Here is a 14,870-nt window from a genome sequence, read left to right as displayed (position 1 = left end):
GTGCTGGAAATGAGATGTTTGAGGACAATATGTGGTGTGAGGTGGTTTGATCGAGTAAGTAATGTAAGGGTAAGAGAGATGTGTGGAAATAAAAAGAGTGTGGTTGAGAGAGCAGAAGAGGGTGTTTTGAAATGCTTTGGGCACATGGAGAGAATGAGTGAGGAAAGATTGACCAAGAGGATATATGTGTCGGAGATGGAGGGAACAAGGAGAAGTGGGAGACCAAATTGGAGGTGGAAAGATGGAGTGAAAAAGATTTTGAGTGATCGGGGCCTGAACATGCAGGAGGGTGAAAGGCGGGCAAGGAATAGAGTGAATTGGATCGATGTGGTATACCGGGGTTGACGGGCTGTCAGTGGATTGAATCAGGGCATGTGAAGCGTCGGGTAAACCATGGAAAGCTGTATGGGGCCTGGATGTGGAAAGGGAGCTGTGGTTTCGGGCATTATTGCATGACAGCTAGAGACTGAGTGTTAATGAATGAGGCCTTTGTTGTCTTTTCCTAGCGCTACCCTGCACACTTGAGGGGGGAGGGGGATGGTATTCCATGTGTGGCGAGGTGGCGATGGGAATGAATAAAGGCAGACAGTGTGAATTGTGTGCATGGGTATATATGTATGTGTCTGTGTGTGTAATATATATGTGTACATTGAGATGTATAGGTATGTATATTTGCGTGTGTGGACGTGTGTGTATATACATGTGTATGGGGGTGGGTTGGGCCATTTCTTTCGTCTGTTTCCTTGCGCTACCTCGCAAACGCGGGAGACAGCGACAAAGCAAAATAAATAAAATATAAATATATATATATGAGAGTTGGGGTGAGAGAGTATCATTAAATTTTAGGGAGAATAGAAAGATGTTTTGGAAGGAGGTAAATAAAGTGCGTACGACAAGGGAACAAATGGGAACATCAGTGAAGGGGGCAAATGGGGAGGTGATAACAAGTAGTGGTGATGTGAGAAGGAGATGGAGTGAGTATTTTGAAGGTTTGTTGAATGTGTTTGATGATAGAGTGGCAGATATAGGGTGTTTTGGCCAAGGTGGTGTGCAAAGTGAGAGAGTTAGGGAGAATGATTTGGTGAACAGAGAAGAGGTAGTAAAAGCTTTGCAGAAGATGAAAGCCGGATGGTATTGCAGTGGAATTTATTAAAAAAGGGGGTGACTGTATTGTTGACTGGTTGGTAAGACTATTTAATGTATGTATGACTCATGGTGAGGTGCCTGAGGATTGGCGGAATGCTTGCATAGTGCCATTGTACAAAGGCAAAGGGAATAAAAGTGAGTGCTCAAATTACAGAGGTATAAGTTTGTTGAGTATTCCTGGGAAATTATATGGGAGGGTATTGATTGAGAGGGTGAAGACATATACAGAGCATCAGATTGGGGAAGAGCAGTGTGGTTTCAGAAGTGGTAGAGGATGTGTGGATCAGATGTTTGCTTTGAAGAAAGTATGTGAGAAATACTTAGAAAAGCAAATGGATTTGTATGTAGCATTTATGGATCTGGAGAAGGCATATGACAGAGTTGATAGAGATGCTCTGTGGAAGGTATTAAGAATATATGGTGTGGGAAGCAAGTTGTTAGAAGTTGTTAGAAGCAGTGAAAAGTTTTTATCGAGGATGTAAGGCATGTGTATGTGTAGAAAGAGAGGAAAGTGATTGGTTCTCAGTGAATGTAGGTTTGCGGCAGGGGTGTGTGATGTCTCCATGGTTGTTTAATTTGTTTATGGATGGGGTTGTTAGGGAGGTGAATGCAAGAGTTTTGGAAAGAGGGGCAAGTATGCAGTCTGTTGTGGATGAGAGAGCTTGGGAAGTGAGTCAGTTGTTGTTCGCTGATGATACAGCGCTGGTAGCTAATTCGGGTGAGAAACTGCAGAAGCTGGTGACTGAGTTTGGTAAAGTGTGTGAAAGAAGAAAGCTGTGAGTAAATGTGAATAAGAGCAAGGTTATTAGGTACAGCAGGGTTGAGGGACAAGGCAATTGGGAGGTAAGTTTGAATGGAGAAAAACATGAGGAAGTGAAGTGTTTTAGATATCTGGGAGTGGATTTGGCAGCGGATGGAACCATGGAAGCGGAAGTGAATCACAGGGTTGGGGAGGGGGCGAAAGTTCTCGGAGCACTGAAGAATGTGTGGAAGTCGAGAACATTATCACCAAAAGCAAAAATGGATATGTTTAAAGGAATAGTGGTTCCAACAATGATATATGGCTGCGAGGCGTAGGCTATGGATAGAGTTGTGCGCAGGAGGGTGGATGTGCTGGAAATGAGATGTTTGAGGACAATATGTGGTGTGAGGTGGTTTGATCAAGTAAGTAACGTAAGGGTAAGAGAGATGTGTGGAAATAAAAAGAGTGTGGTTGAGAGAGCAGAAGAGGGTGTTTTGAAATGGTTTTGTCACATGGAGAGAATGAGTGAGGAAAGATTGACAAAGTGGATATATGTGTCAGAGGTGGAGGGAAAGAGGAGAAGTGGGAGACCAAACTGGAGGTGGAAGGATGGAATGAAAAAGATTTTGAGTGATCGGGGCCTGAACATGCAGGAGGGTGAAATGTGTGCAAGGAATAGAGTGAATTGGATCGATGTGGTATACCGGGGTCGACGTGCTGTCAATGGATTGAATCAGGGCATGTGAAGCATCTGGGGTAAACCATGGAAAGTTCTGTGGGGCCTGGATGTGGAAAGGGAGCTGTGGTTTCGGGCATTATTACATGACAGCTAGAGACTGAATGTGAACGAATGGGGCCTTTGTTGTCTTTTCCTAGCGCTACCTCACACACATGAGGGGGGAGGGGGATGTTATTCCATGTGTGGCGAGGTGGCGATGGGAATAAATAAAGGCAGACAGTATGAATTATGTTCATATGTATATATGTATATGTCTGTGTGTGTATATATATGTGTACATTGAGATATATAGGTATGTATATTTGCGTGTTTGGACGTGTATGTATATACATGTGTATGGAGGTGGGATGGGCCATTTCTTTTGTCTGTTTCCTTGCGCTACCTTGCAAACGCGGGAGACAGCGACAAAGCAAAATAAATAAATAAAAAATATATATTATGGCACATTTTTTACACCTCATAAAACACTAAAATTTTAAGTTACCATTAAAAAAGTTGCATCCGAGCATTATGGATTTATTTCAATGTAAAATAAGTAAACTTTTTTATTTTAAGCAGTATTTTCCTTACATTTCTTTCCAGATACTAGTTCAGGGCCACGGCTAGAAGTAACGTGACGCAAGGATTACTGCTATCTCCTACTTTCTGTTACTGGACCTCGTCATGCAAGTGCATTGTGATGTGTGCTTTATTTGGAACGTTATCAGTATGGCAGTGTTAAAGTGTTGACAAACAGACTAGCAGAGAGGCAGTAAAAGACTGTAATGCTAGAGAAATATACTGGACCACTTGTCACTTTTTCTATGAACAGTATAAATATACCAAATTATCAGTTTGGTAACTTAGGACCCATTTAATCGCAACCTTTTATCCAGGATGTGTGATATGTTTATTCCATGGTTCAAGTGTGCACATACCATGGAGAACTCATAAATGCTAACATCTACTATCAAGGGATATCAGGATTCTAGTTAATGAAGTACTGGCTAATTAACTTGTGTGTCGTACCTGCAGCCATAACAGAAAAAATGATGAGTCTATCTTGCAATCTTTTTGAACAAAACAGACAGGTTACCGCTGATATAATAGCTGTTGCCATAGCACAATTTGATATCAAAACATGTGTAAGTAGGTAATTCAAAATAGTACATTTAATCAAATGTATATAATATAGATCAACCTTTTTGATGAACTTATACCATTTGAAAAAGTGATGTGCATGAAAGGAGCACAATGAATGACATATATCAAGATTTTATGTAAGAAAATAGAAATTTATTTCAGGCACAAAAATCAGATACTGTGAATTCCATATTCAAAATATTTGTTATTTTCTGAAAATTTTATCAGACTTGAGATCTGGACAGAGAATACTCAAAAATGCAGTACTATGTAGAATCTCATCTAAACATGTAAGAGCCTTTGTACAACTTCAGTATTAAATATGATGTGTGAATGGAAATGGAAAAAAGTTAGGGAACAGACTGAAGTTTTGAAAGCAAACTGGATAAGACTTAGTTCACTTTAGGTTGTTTGCCAAATATCAAAATATCAGCTCAGAGTATCACACAAATGAGTGGGGTGAGGTTTACATAAAATGTTTATGCTTTATGGGCATCAGTTAAGCTTGTGTTTGATGGTTATTTTTATGTATTCAGCAGTGAGGAGGACAAAAAAAATTTAAGAAAAAGGATACAGATACCTCATTCAGTATAACGTTTATTTTTTTTCAAACTTTTGGGGAAGACTTTTTCCTGGGTTTATACAAGAATTAGATAGATCTCAAGGGTAAAGCATCTTTCCCCAACACTTTCGCATCGGCATTTCAGGTTGAGTTGTTGCAAGGTTAGCTTGTCTCGAGTCATCAACTGCAATGGGTTCAGTTTTCATGTGTAGAAAATTGAGCATTCTTTTAAATGCTTGTATGGCTCCTGAGGGCTGATCCAGGCACTACCTTTGAGACCCTGCAAATATATATATGTATATATATATGCAAGGTTTCAAAGGTGTGAGTGCTGAGTGCATTGTTGTACAAGCCATGCAAACTGTATCGTAAGCCTAGTACAAGACAGATTCACTAGAACCAAAGAGACAATAGTCACCTCATTAAACATTTTCTAGTCCTTATATGTGTTTTTTGAAACTCGGATACATTTCATGTGGATCAGGGCTCAAGATGACTAGATGTATGTACAGTATGTCAGAAAATGACAACTGAATTATGCAATAGGCAATTCCTATAAATTCCACTATTGTGAGGAAGAGACAAGATATTTTACTTACATTTTTGTAAGTACAAATACTGTTTCATAGGTAATACAGAATCTGTTTGGAGCTACAATTTATTTACATTTAGGCTAGGATTCTTTATCACAGATGAAACAGATTGTCTTGATAAACTTATCAGCAGATAAATGCAAGGTAAACTGCCAAGTAATTGTGGATGAAAAACTTTGTAGATTGATGTACATTTGAAGAAATGTCTGTAACCATAAATCAAATTGTTCTTTAACTATTAAAGGTTACAGTGTCAGTCATGTTATAGTGAAAGCATGTTAAGGAAATTAACTGTAACAAAAAATTGTAATAATAATATACCCTTTTACTTAATGACTGCGTGTCTACATAATGTATGAGATAATTATGTATTTTCAGGCCTCATGCCCTGAGGAGAGTCATTCAGTATTCTTGAGATCTTTAATAAGTTTCAAAATTCACACAAATCACTTTAATGCTTATTTACTAGCCACAGTACAATACTTCTGAAATAAGGACTAAAATTTCAAATTCTCTGAACTCGCTGATATATATGATAAAAACTTTCCACATTTGCCAACGTAAAGGGTACCATGGCTGGCATTTAAGCATTTTCCCCTACAGCACTGTTTTTATAAACAAACCAACTATTGCATCTTTGATCCACAACCTAAGTGCCTTTACATGCAGTTCAAGCATTTATAACATTAAGTGTTGTAATTTTAAGATACATTAGCTCGTAAGTATTGATATGTATAAAGTTTGAGGAACTGAATGTTATGGACTTATTTTATATGTCTCAACGTGCCATTTATCTAAAGTTGGTGATTACAAGCTCTCACTGTGGAAATTGCCAATACATGTAATCAAATTTAATGCCAAATATTAATGGAAGGTTAGATATATAATATACATAATGTAGATAGATAATAAACATGTTTTCCATGATAATTTCTCCAGTTCAGTTGCACTGTGGTTTATGGATACTGTATAAACTTTTATAAACTAACCACATATCAGCAAGTGTCACCTTAACTTGGATACAGTAATGTACAGTTCTTCCCGCCTTGTCTGTATAAAGGATGATTATTATAAAGTGTCTTTGACTTAAATAACATGTAATGAGATGAGCAATTTGCCTCGTGACAGAATTATTAGAATAGGTTCATTTCTCTTCATTGTAGAAGAGAAAATGAACTATAATGACATTATTTTAGGCTCAAGTTGCTGTTCTCATCACAACTGTTGTTAGTATTTCCGAAGAGGTGCTATATGATCTATATTTTTTATTGTTCTTGTTGCATGAACTAGTGTAAATTAATATATTTTGTACTGGTTGTACATTTCTCATATAATTTATTATAAGTTATACATTTAAAGAGGAATGAAATATTGTGAGTTTTATTATGAAATGATCCATAATATTTATAACATGACATTTTATGTAACTGATAAATAAAACATTTGGAAAATAATTCAATTATTACATGGAATGTTAAAGCACAGTAATTTATCTATGAGTCACTGGTTTCATTACAATGAAAACTGATTTTTGTTCATTAAGTACAGAAAACCCTGAGTGGGTGTTGTAAGTGCTTAAATGAATGACTTTTCTAGAAATACCTGATTTTGACATATTTAGCTCCAATCATTCGCTCTGCAACTTTCATGCAGCCTTAAACTATAAAACACAACGATATTTTCTTAAAGATGCCACTTCATTCAACATACTGTGAATTATTTAGCAAGCGTTCAAAGGCTTTCTCTTCCAGGCCTAGAGAAGCTTGTACGGGTCATTGTGGTTACGAAACAGTGATTTCTCACCAGAGTACAGGAAAGAGACGACTTTCCAAAGTCAAACTCACAATGAACGGGTATTCACGTGTGGCCAAATCAACTAGGAGAATCAAGCCAGGAACTAGGTTCATATCAGACAACACAGAGTTTGGTTGCAAGTACTAAAACCCATAATTACCCCAATTAAATACTAGTGCATGAAAACTAATATAAAGCTATGTGGTGAATGGCGGGGGGATGACAACTAGCTATCTGATAGGACAATGATATGTGAAGTGCTCAAACAAAAGAGTTTTGCTTATGTTATATCACAGAAGTTAAATAGCACAAACTCATTGGCCTGATCTGCCTATGAAGCACTGCTAGAGAAGTATTCTGACTTCCAGAAAGTAATATTCGTCAGCCACTCAAATGTTCCTGTGTATCTTCATGCCTCACAAGATTATTTTTTTTGCATACTAGAAAATTTGAACTTGGTTCAACTTCACACCTTTAAATAACATTTCACACACGTAACCCTTTTCAAACCACTTGTCAGCATTCACTTTCAACTGCTTCCCTTTATATAAATTAAAAGATTCCTTTAACATCCTATCAGTGTCACCCACAAACAATATTCCATGCTTTAACCAGACCATTTTAAAAGCCTTTACCCCTTACCTGGTATGTCCTGCTATGACCTACTCCCTCATAACCCCATCAATGAAAATATCAAACACATCCCCAGCCTCAGCCCCATACAACTAAGACTCCTCATTTGTACGGACAAATACTTTTACCCTCTGAAGAAACCTTTTACTCCCTCTGGCAACCTTTCCTGAAATTCCATAAATTTTCATCTTGTTCTAGAGCCCATTCCCATCAACTTTTCTGAAATGCTTTTTCCAAGTTAATAAATATTTTTTTTAAAATTCTCATAATCTCTGATTATGAATAAATAATCCATACAAATGTTCATACAACACACACACTTCATCTAAATTAGTCCAAACACTCATTCAATCAGACCAACCCTTGCTGCACATACAATGAAAATTACATGCTGATTTGTAAATATTTTCTTCTTAGAAAAATGAAGAGGTATAAACTATCCTAAAGAAGAGTGACTGTTCTAACCCTTGCAATAATCATCCTGTTGCTCTGGCTTTACACAACACTTTGACGTAATCCTCTAAATTCACTTAATCTTTAATTTAGCATGTTTCTTCCTAAAGCTAATGATTACAATCTTTTAGTTCCAACTTTCATCCTAAACTCTGGAACAAAACTATAACAGTATCCCTCTGCTCCACCTGGCATCTTGCTCTTGTCCCAGGCCCTCCCATACACTTCATGAAAACACATGCCCTATGCCCCATCAGCCTCTAAACATTTGTTCATTCAATCTCATGTATTCAAGGTGTCTTACCAAAGTTCACTGTTTTTTCAAATCACTTTTATTTTCACATGCTTTCCCTTGAAAATCTGTGCCTCCCAGAAACATACTCTCTGGTTTTCAAAGCATTTCACTATCCACGTATTTTTTTACGCCATTTACCATAGAAAACTTCAATATTTATTTATTTTTATTTTGCTTTGTCGCTGTCTCCCGTGTTAGCAAGGTAGCGCAAGGAAACAGACGAAAGAATGACCCAACTGACCCACATACACATGTATATACATACACGTCCACACACGCAAATATACATACCTATACATCTCAATGTATACATATATATACACACACAGACATATACATATATACGCATGTACATAATTCATACTGTCTGCCTTTATTCATTCCCATCGCCGCCTCGCAACACATGGAATAACAGCCCCCTCCCCCCTCATGTGTGCGAGGTAGCGCTAGGAAACAACAACAAAGGCCCCATTCGTTCACACTCAGACTCTAGCTGTCATGTAATAATGCACCGAAACCACAGCTCCCTTTCCAAATCCAGGCCCCACAGAACTTTCCATGGCTTACCCCAGACGCTTCACATGCCCTGGTTCAATCCATTGACAGCACGTCAACCCCGGTATACCACATCGTTCCAATTCACTCTATGTCCCTTTATTCAAAACAAGATGGTACAAGCAGAATCTTCTCCAGGATTAATTAAGGCTGCAGAACATCTTTCTGTCAAACACCAAATAAACTAAATGCAATACTCTAAATATCTGCTGAAGCTGTCAACATGCTGATTGTCAATCACATTAATGAGGCAGTTATCACTTGGATGCAGTAAGAAATAAGATCTAGGGTAATAACAGTAATTGAAAGTAATAAGAACTGCACAAGTGAGTATAAGTAGGGGAAATATAGAAGCTGTGATACATGAAATGATACCTGTGGAAAAGCTATGGAAAGACATGCTTTGAAGACAGGTGTGGCATATCACTTAGCAATGCTCAAGTGTGGTATAAATATGGCAGGGAAAGTAAAGTGGGAGAGTTATCAGTGGGGTTTACAATTCTATGGCAGTGCTTCTATGGGCATATAAAACCAATGAGTTTATTACCTGTATGAAACCAGTAGGTAATTATTAAACACACTGTGGTAGTGTAAAATAAAAATGATAAACACGTAAGACTAGAAATTACATGATAGTATGTAAATATGCATCAAAAACCATTTTGCTACATTCAATGTTCACCTAACTTATGCCAAGAAATATGGAAAGAAATACTTGTGATTCCATTCATCATCCACACACAAATAACTATACTTGCATTGGTTTCATAAATGGAGATAAGGATTTACACTGTACAAATGCTTTTTTTCCGATCTTCGTCCTTGCACTTAATTTTCAGCCTTAAACTCTCCTCAAAGGCACTTACAAGTATAAGCTTGCCTTTCAGGCCTTTTCCTAACCAATCTAACAATCCCTAATTCATATTATCCTGCTGTCAACTAAACTCCCCACAGTGTGAATTTACACATATAGCTACAGGAGTAGGAATCTATACTTCTGAATTTTGCTCACATAACATTCTAAATACCCAAATTTCTCAATAACTTTATTCCCACTGTCGCTTCTCTATCATTCTCTACCTATACAATTTCCTAATCAAATTTCCTTTGAAGGAGACCATTTCTAAGCAATGTATCTCTACTGTTTATCCTAATATATATAAAATTCACTCAGGAGTCGTATTCATAAGTTTATACTAATGGCTAACTCACTAGTCCATATTCACATATCAGTTTCATAAACTTGAGCGCTAAAGCACCAACAGTCCATCCCTGACATTACACATGCTCTCTTAAGCCCACCTCTCATTACTCCACATTCTACATGTATTCCTGAATCCGTTAACTATCACGGTAAGAGGTACATCTTCGATCTGCTGTCAAGCTATATTTTGATTTTTTAAATACATATTGTTAAAATGAAAGCACTGAGAAAAATAATAAAAAGGAGTGTGTAATAATTGAGTAAGACCAAACAGAAGAGTTAGAGTTATGAGTCATGTGAGAACCATGTGATGATATAATGCGTCATTCACCGAGAAACTCTCATACCTCTGTGAGCATGTAAATGTATATTTTAACAATCAACTTCTGATGCTATTTTTGGTTTTACCCCTTTCTTACACTGCACATGATTATAAATAATTCCTATGTAATATTGTATACACAAAATAGTTAATAACATTTCCATTATTATTATTATGTTGAGATGCGTGCTACCACTAGTGCATAACTGTTTATGACTACAATCAATATGTGATGCTGATTTCGGTCTTACACAGTTTTTCACATGCATCTTTTTATAAATCATCAAACTATAAAACTGTGTAAACCAAATAGTAAATATTACAACAATTTCACTTGCAAAATGGTTTTGTTGACATGAGTCCTACTGCTACCGCGTAAATGTTCACAATAATTATCAATTTATGACGCAGTTTTTGGATTTTTAACTTTCCTTTTTATTACATCTATTTGCTCAAAAATGATTGCCCTGTAATACTGTATACACCAAATATTAAGTATTTATAACTTTACAGTTACGAAGAAATTTTGTTGAGGTTGTGTACTAACACCGGTGCATGAATGTATACAGTAATTATCAATTTGTGACAGTTTTTGGTCTTACAGCCGTCATTTCAATATATATACTTGTTCATAAATGATTGCCCTATGATAATGTATACACCAAGCTGTAAATATCAAAAGTTCACTATCACGAATCAATTTTGTTAAAATGCATGCCACTGCCAGTGTGTACATGTTTACGATAATTATTAGTTTGTGATGCTGTTTTTGGTCTTACATGGTCTTTTTCCACATGTGTTTCTTCATAAGTGTTTGCTCCATAATATTATATACAACAAATAATAAATCTTCAACCAACATCACCACTATGAAGTGACAAAATATATAACATGTAATAGAATAAATGAAATAATACTGCAAATGACTGAATTTGTATGCAGCCTAGTCCATTACTGTATTTGTTTCAAACTTACCTGCTCTATTACTATGGCCATTACTGGAAATAAGTCTTGGAAAGGAGGGTAATGACTGACTATATAATAAAACTGACAAATCTTACTGCGAAGGCTAAAACTCCTCCAGATGGTCAGAATTGAGCCTCCAGAGGTTACCATCACAACATAAATACCAAGTCTTAGTTAAAGTCACAACTCTTAACATATTTTCATTTCCTGCATCAATTTCTTTACACATACTGCTTTTACTCCATTCTCTATAACAGTTCACAACTCTTACAGAGTTGTGAGACTTATGAGCCCAAAATAATAGACTATCATAGCCAGTACATGAGTCCAAACACATTTTGCTCATCATCCATTAAAATCACTTTGCTAGATGATGAAGGCTGGTAACAACCATACCCTCCTATAAGGTATCAAAGGTGTTTTCATTATCAAAGCCATATTCTTGCAATATATCCTTAATTTTCTTTTAAGCCACCAATCAACTTTACGATTTGCTTAAAAAAATTATGTATTCTAACAACATACTCCACTTTGGCAATGTGCTAATTATCACCAGGTGATGGCAGTGCCTCCTGGGAGGATATTAGCAGCCTGGCACACTAATCCCAAGAAAAAACAAGTGGGAATCTAGTGCTGCTCGTAGCAGATGCTATTGGGGATAAAAAACTGATGGTCACAGACAGCTAACGAAAGTATGATGATGGAGAAGTTTGGTAAGGATGGAAGAGGAGAGGAGGAATGAACAAACCATCTAATATATACTTGAAGGAAAAGACTAACTAGTATCTATGAAATCTGGTAACTGAAAAATTAATAAAATCATAACTTTTACATGAAAACTTTTGAATTAGGATTAATGGTGACTGTTAAACTGAGATGTAACAGAAATTTTCAAATTCTTGCATCTAGCATTTATATGCAAGTCTGTATTCCAACTGTCTACTATAGTACTCAGATTGCAAAATTGTTGGATAACAACGTATACAAAACACAGGCTTGAAACATTACTACTTAAATGGCACAATGAGAGAAGGGAGATGGACAAACTGCAGTTACAAAGTCTGAAAAACAGTCTCATTTCTTTTAAGTCATACATTAAACACTAATTCACTGTACATTTTTAAATTTCCATGTTTTTTAAAAACTGGAAAACCTGTTTCACAATATGTGAAATACAATGAGTTCCCCATTTTTAAAAGTGACATTTTATGTGAAATAACCATACAGTATGTTTCACCTCTAATGTCAAAGAAAGATTAAATCCGTTGCTTAGAAGTGTAAGATACTCATGCAATATCTAAGAAATATCATTATTATCAAGTATACTCCAAAGAAGAATGCTGTCAAAGTAATCTCACCTTTCTACTGCAGTCCTTTTTGATATTCAAATAAAGCTTATATGCCACAGCCCATTATAATTCTTGTAATCAAAGTAAAGTGACTGGAGTTAGGGAGGGTAACAAGAGATCAACACAATTAAGCCAAAGGTTGGCACAGGGAGGATGATACGAATGTCCACCATAAGTGAGTTTGCTTCCTCCTCCAGCAAGACAAACCCCACAAACTTCACTTTCCTCCATCTGGTTATCTCCCTCTGGTGTTTCTTCCTGTAAAAAAAAAGGAGCTTTATAATCATTACAAGTTTTACAAATAATGACATCAAAACTATTTAAATGGGAGATCTTGTTAGATATCAAGAAGACAGCTCATACCTTCCTGCTTCAAATAAAAACTAATGCCATACATATATTAGTTTTTCTTCTAATTCAACACTTACAGAAATCTTCCCTCTCTCACATCTATAACAGCTGGCACACCTTTAGATTTTCAACTTGCATCTCACCACAAAACTTTAAATTCAAGAACTTTACCAAATTATCTATCTTCTATTGTTTCCTCCACTATACCTCCTCCTGCTTCCCTAAACAAAATTGCTCAAAGCCAGCCTCTTGGCAGAAATCATTCTCATTACATACAATTCTTTCCATGACACACTGGTCATTCCCTTAATCTTTCTCACTCAGTGATATTTGTAAGGAAGAAGGGTTATGAAAAAATGCAAAAGACTTGCAACCTGAAGAGAACATCTATTGTGTTTAAGCAGATCGCTATTTCAACAATACAGAATTCAATACATCTCTAGCATTCACTGTTCATTTCTCACATCTGCACAAAAGGATGGGGAGTAACAGCAACTTGCTCCTATGGGAAATAACGATGCCTTGCTCTTTATGGTGCTATATCAGCAGGGCCATATGTTCCAGAATTAGTGAGTCCATTTTACTAAAATCCAGACCCATGTGCCATATGTTCCAGAATTAGTGAGTCCATTTTACCAAAATCCAGACCCATGTTTCTAATGACTTCTGTACCTAAGACTTCAGTGTCCTTAACTCAAGCACAAAGAAAATGAACAGAACCATACTGTAAGGAAACGAAATGCAGGAAGTGTCATCTTCATGAAGCTCCATGAAATGTGCTGTCTACTCATTCCCTGCTACACAACCCAGTACAAGGATCTCCACAAATGTCACAAATATTGATGCATCATCAGAAAATTCCAAGCTGATGACCATCTCACTGTTAATTATTGTTCTATATCAGCTCTACCACCATCCAACCTAACATCCTCTACACAAACACTAAAAAGTGTTGAAATAAGCCCAATTCACCTATACGAGACCCTCACTATCAAAATACCATCCAGATATTAATGAACCAATAACCACAGGGTTTACAAGTATTTCATAATGTAAATCAATTTACTATTCTTGAAATTAACATAACACAGCAAATGACTTTTGGTGGAATTCAAGACAATGTTCTTAAATCTTACAGCCGTTGTGAATCCAGACTGCTTACAGTGAAGAGTTAAAAACAGATGATCTTGAATGCGTCTTAATAAAAACATCATTCCTGTTACAGTTAGAAGCATAATACACTTATCAATGCTTCACTTTCCTTCTTCCCTTTCTGAAAGATGGGAGACCAGGGTCCTATTCAAGTTAGGCAATTGAAGGGTCCTATTCAAGTTAGGCAATTGAAAGGCAAAAGGATAATAAAACCATATGCAATCCTGGGATCATGGCATTAACAAATACTGTCAGATGTATTCACTCCATCAAAATGTCCATCCTTTAACTCATGCCAAAGTGATCCCCATATCCAAGAGGGAAGGATATGTATAAATGACAAATGGGTTTGTAGCCAAGAACATGTACATCAGTACATGGTAGTCTTTCAACTGAAAGATATGCTACATATCACAGATGGTTCAGCTTGGTACATACAAGTGTCATCTGCTATATGGATATAGCATATGTAGGGCCTTGACCTACTGCAATGCTTCTTCTAGGCTCTCAACAAGTAAAGCAAATGATTTTCAATATCTCTGAGTAATTTTCCTCACGTAAGTTAGTGCTCACTTATGGTGATGTCTTTCAGCGACGTTCCACACTGACGATCAACCTTACTTGCATGGCTCTCTTCACTAAGGGTCAAAACTCTCCTTACATCTAAACCCACAACTATATCAGGCCTAACTTGAAAGCAGTATCCTTATATATTCCTTAGTGCATACAACTCATTTTTGGTACTTATCAAGGTGTACATACCTGGAATTGTACCATAGGATCCTCTTGGTCCTGAAACACAACTTCTATCTGTCTATCTATATCTCTGATGCCTGTTCCCTCCAGGAACTTCCTTAAAAGGGCAGCCATGGTAAGTCTCCATAACTAGCAA

The 14,870-nt window shown here is 36.7% G+C and overlaps 2 protein-coding genes across 6 annotated transcripts in view; one reads left to right on the top strand and one right to left on the bottom strand.

The window, feature by feature from the left end:
* Positions 1-4,226, top strand: part of LOC139758381 (uncharacterized) — a 157,143-nt gene extending 152,917 nt beyond the window's left edge. Inside the window, exon 9 of the mRNA XM_071679695.1 lies at positions 3,210-4,226. Within this exon, the coding sequence (XP_071535796.1) occupies positions 3,210-3,244 (35 nt within the window). The 3' untranslated portion in view covers positions 3,245-4,226. The remainder of the gene's footprint in view (positions 1-3,209) is intronic.
* Positions 1-14,870, bottom strand: part of LOC139758379 (uncharacterized) — a 51,605-nt gene that overhangs the window by 1,349 nt on the left and 35,386 nt on the right. For 4 of the 5 annotated variants that reach the window (XM_071679690.1, XM_071679692.1, XM_071679693.1 and 1 more), the window contains 2 exons: positions 12,485-12,733; positions 4,325-4,591 (listed from right to left, as the gene is read on the bottom strand). In XM_071679690.1, the coding sequence (XP_071535791.1) occupies positions 12,554-12,733 (180 nt within the window). In that variant the 3' untranslated portion in view covers positions 4,325-4,591; positions 12,485-12,553. Of the gene's footprint in view, positions 1-4,324; positions 4,592-12,484; positions 12,734-14,870 lie in introns of those variants that run through there. The other variant, XM_071679691.1, reaches the window with a different exon arrangement.

The sequence above is a fragment of the Panulirus ornatus genome, chromosome 30 (assembly GCF_036320965.1).
Source record: "Panulirus ornatus isolate Po-2019 chromosome 30, ASM3632096v1, whole genome shotgun sequence".
In the NCBI taxonomy this organism is placed as follows: domain Eukaryota; kingdom Metazoa; phylum Arthropoda; class Malacostraca; order Decapoda; family Palinuridae; genus Panulirus; species Panulirus ornatus.
The sequence above is the reverse complement of the archived record's forward strand: the minus strand, read 5'-3'. Positions and strand labels throughout refer to the sequence as shown.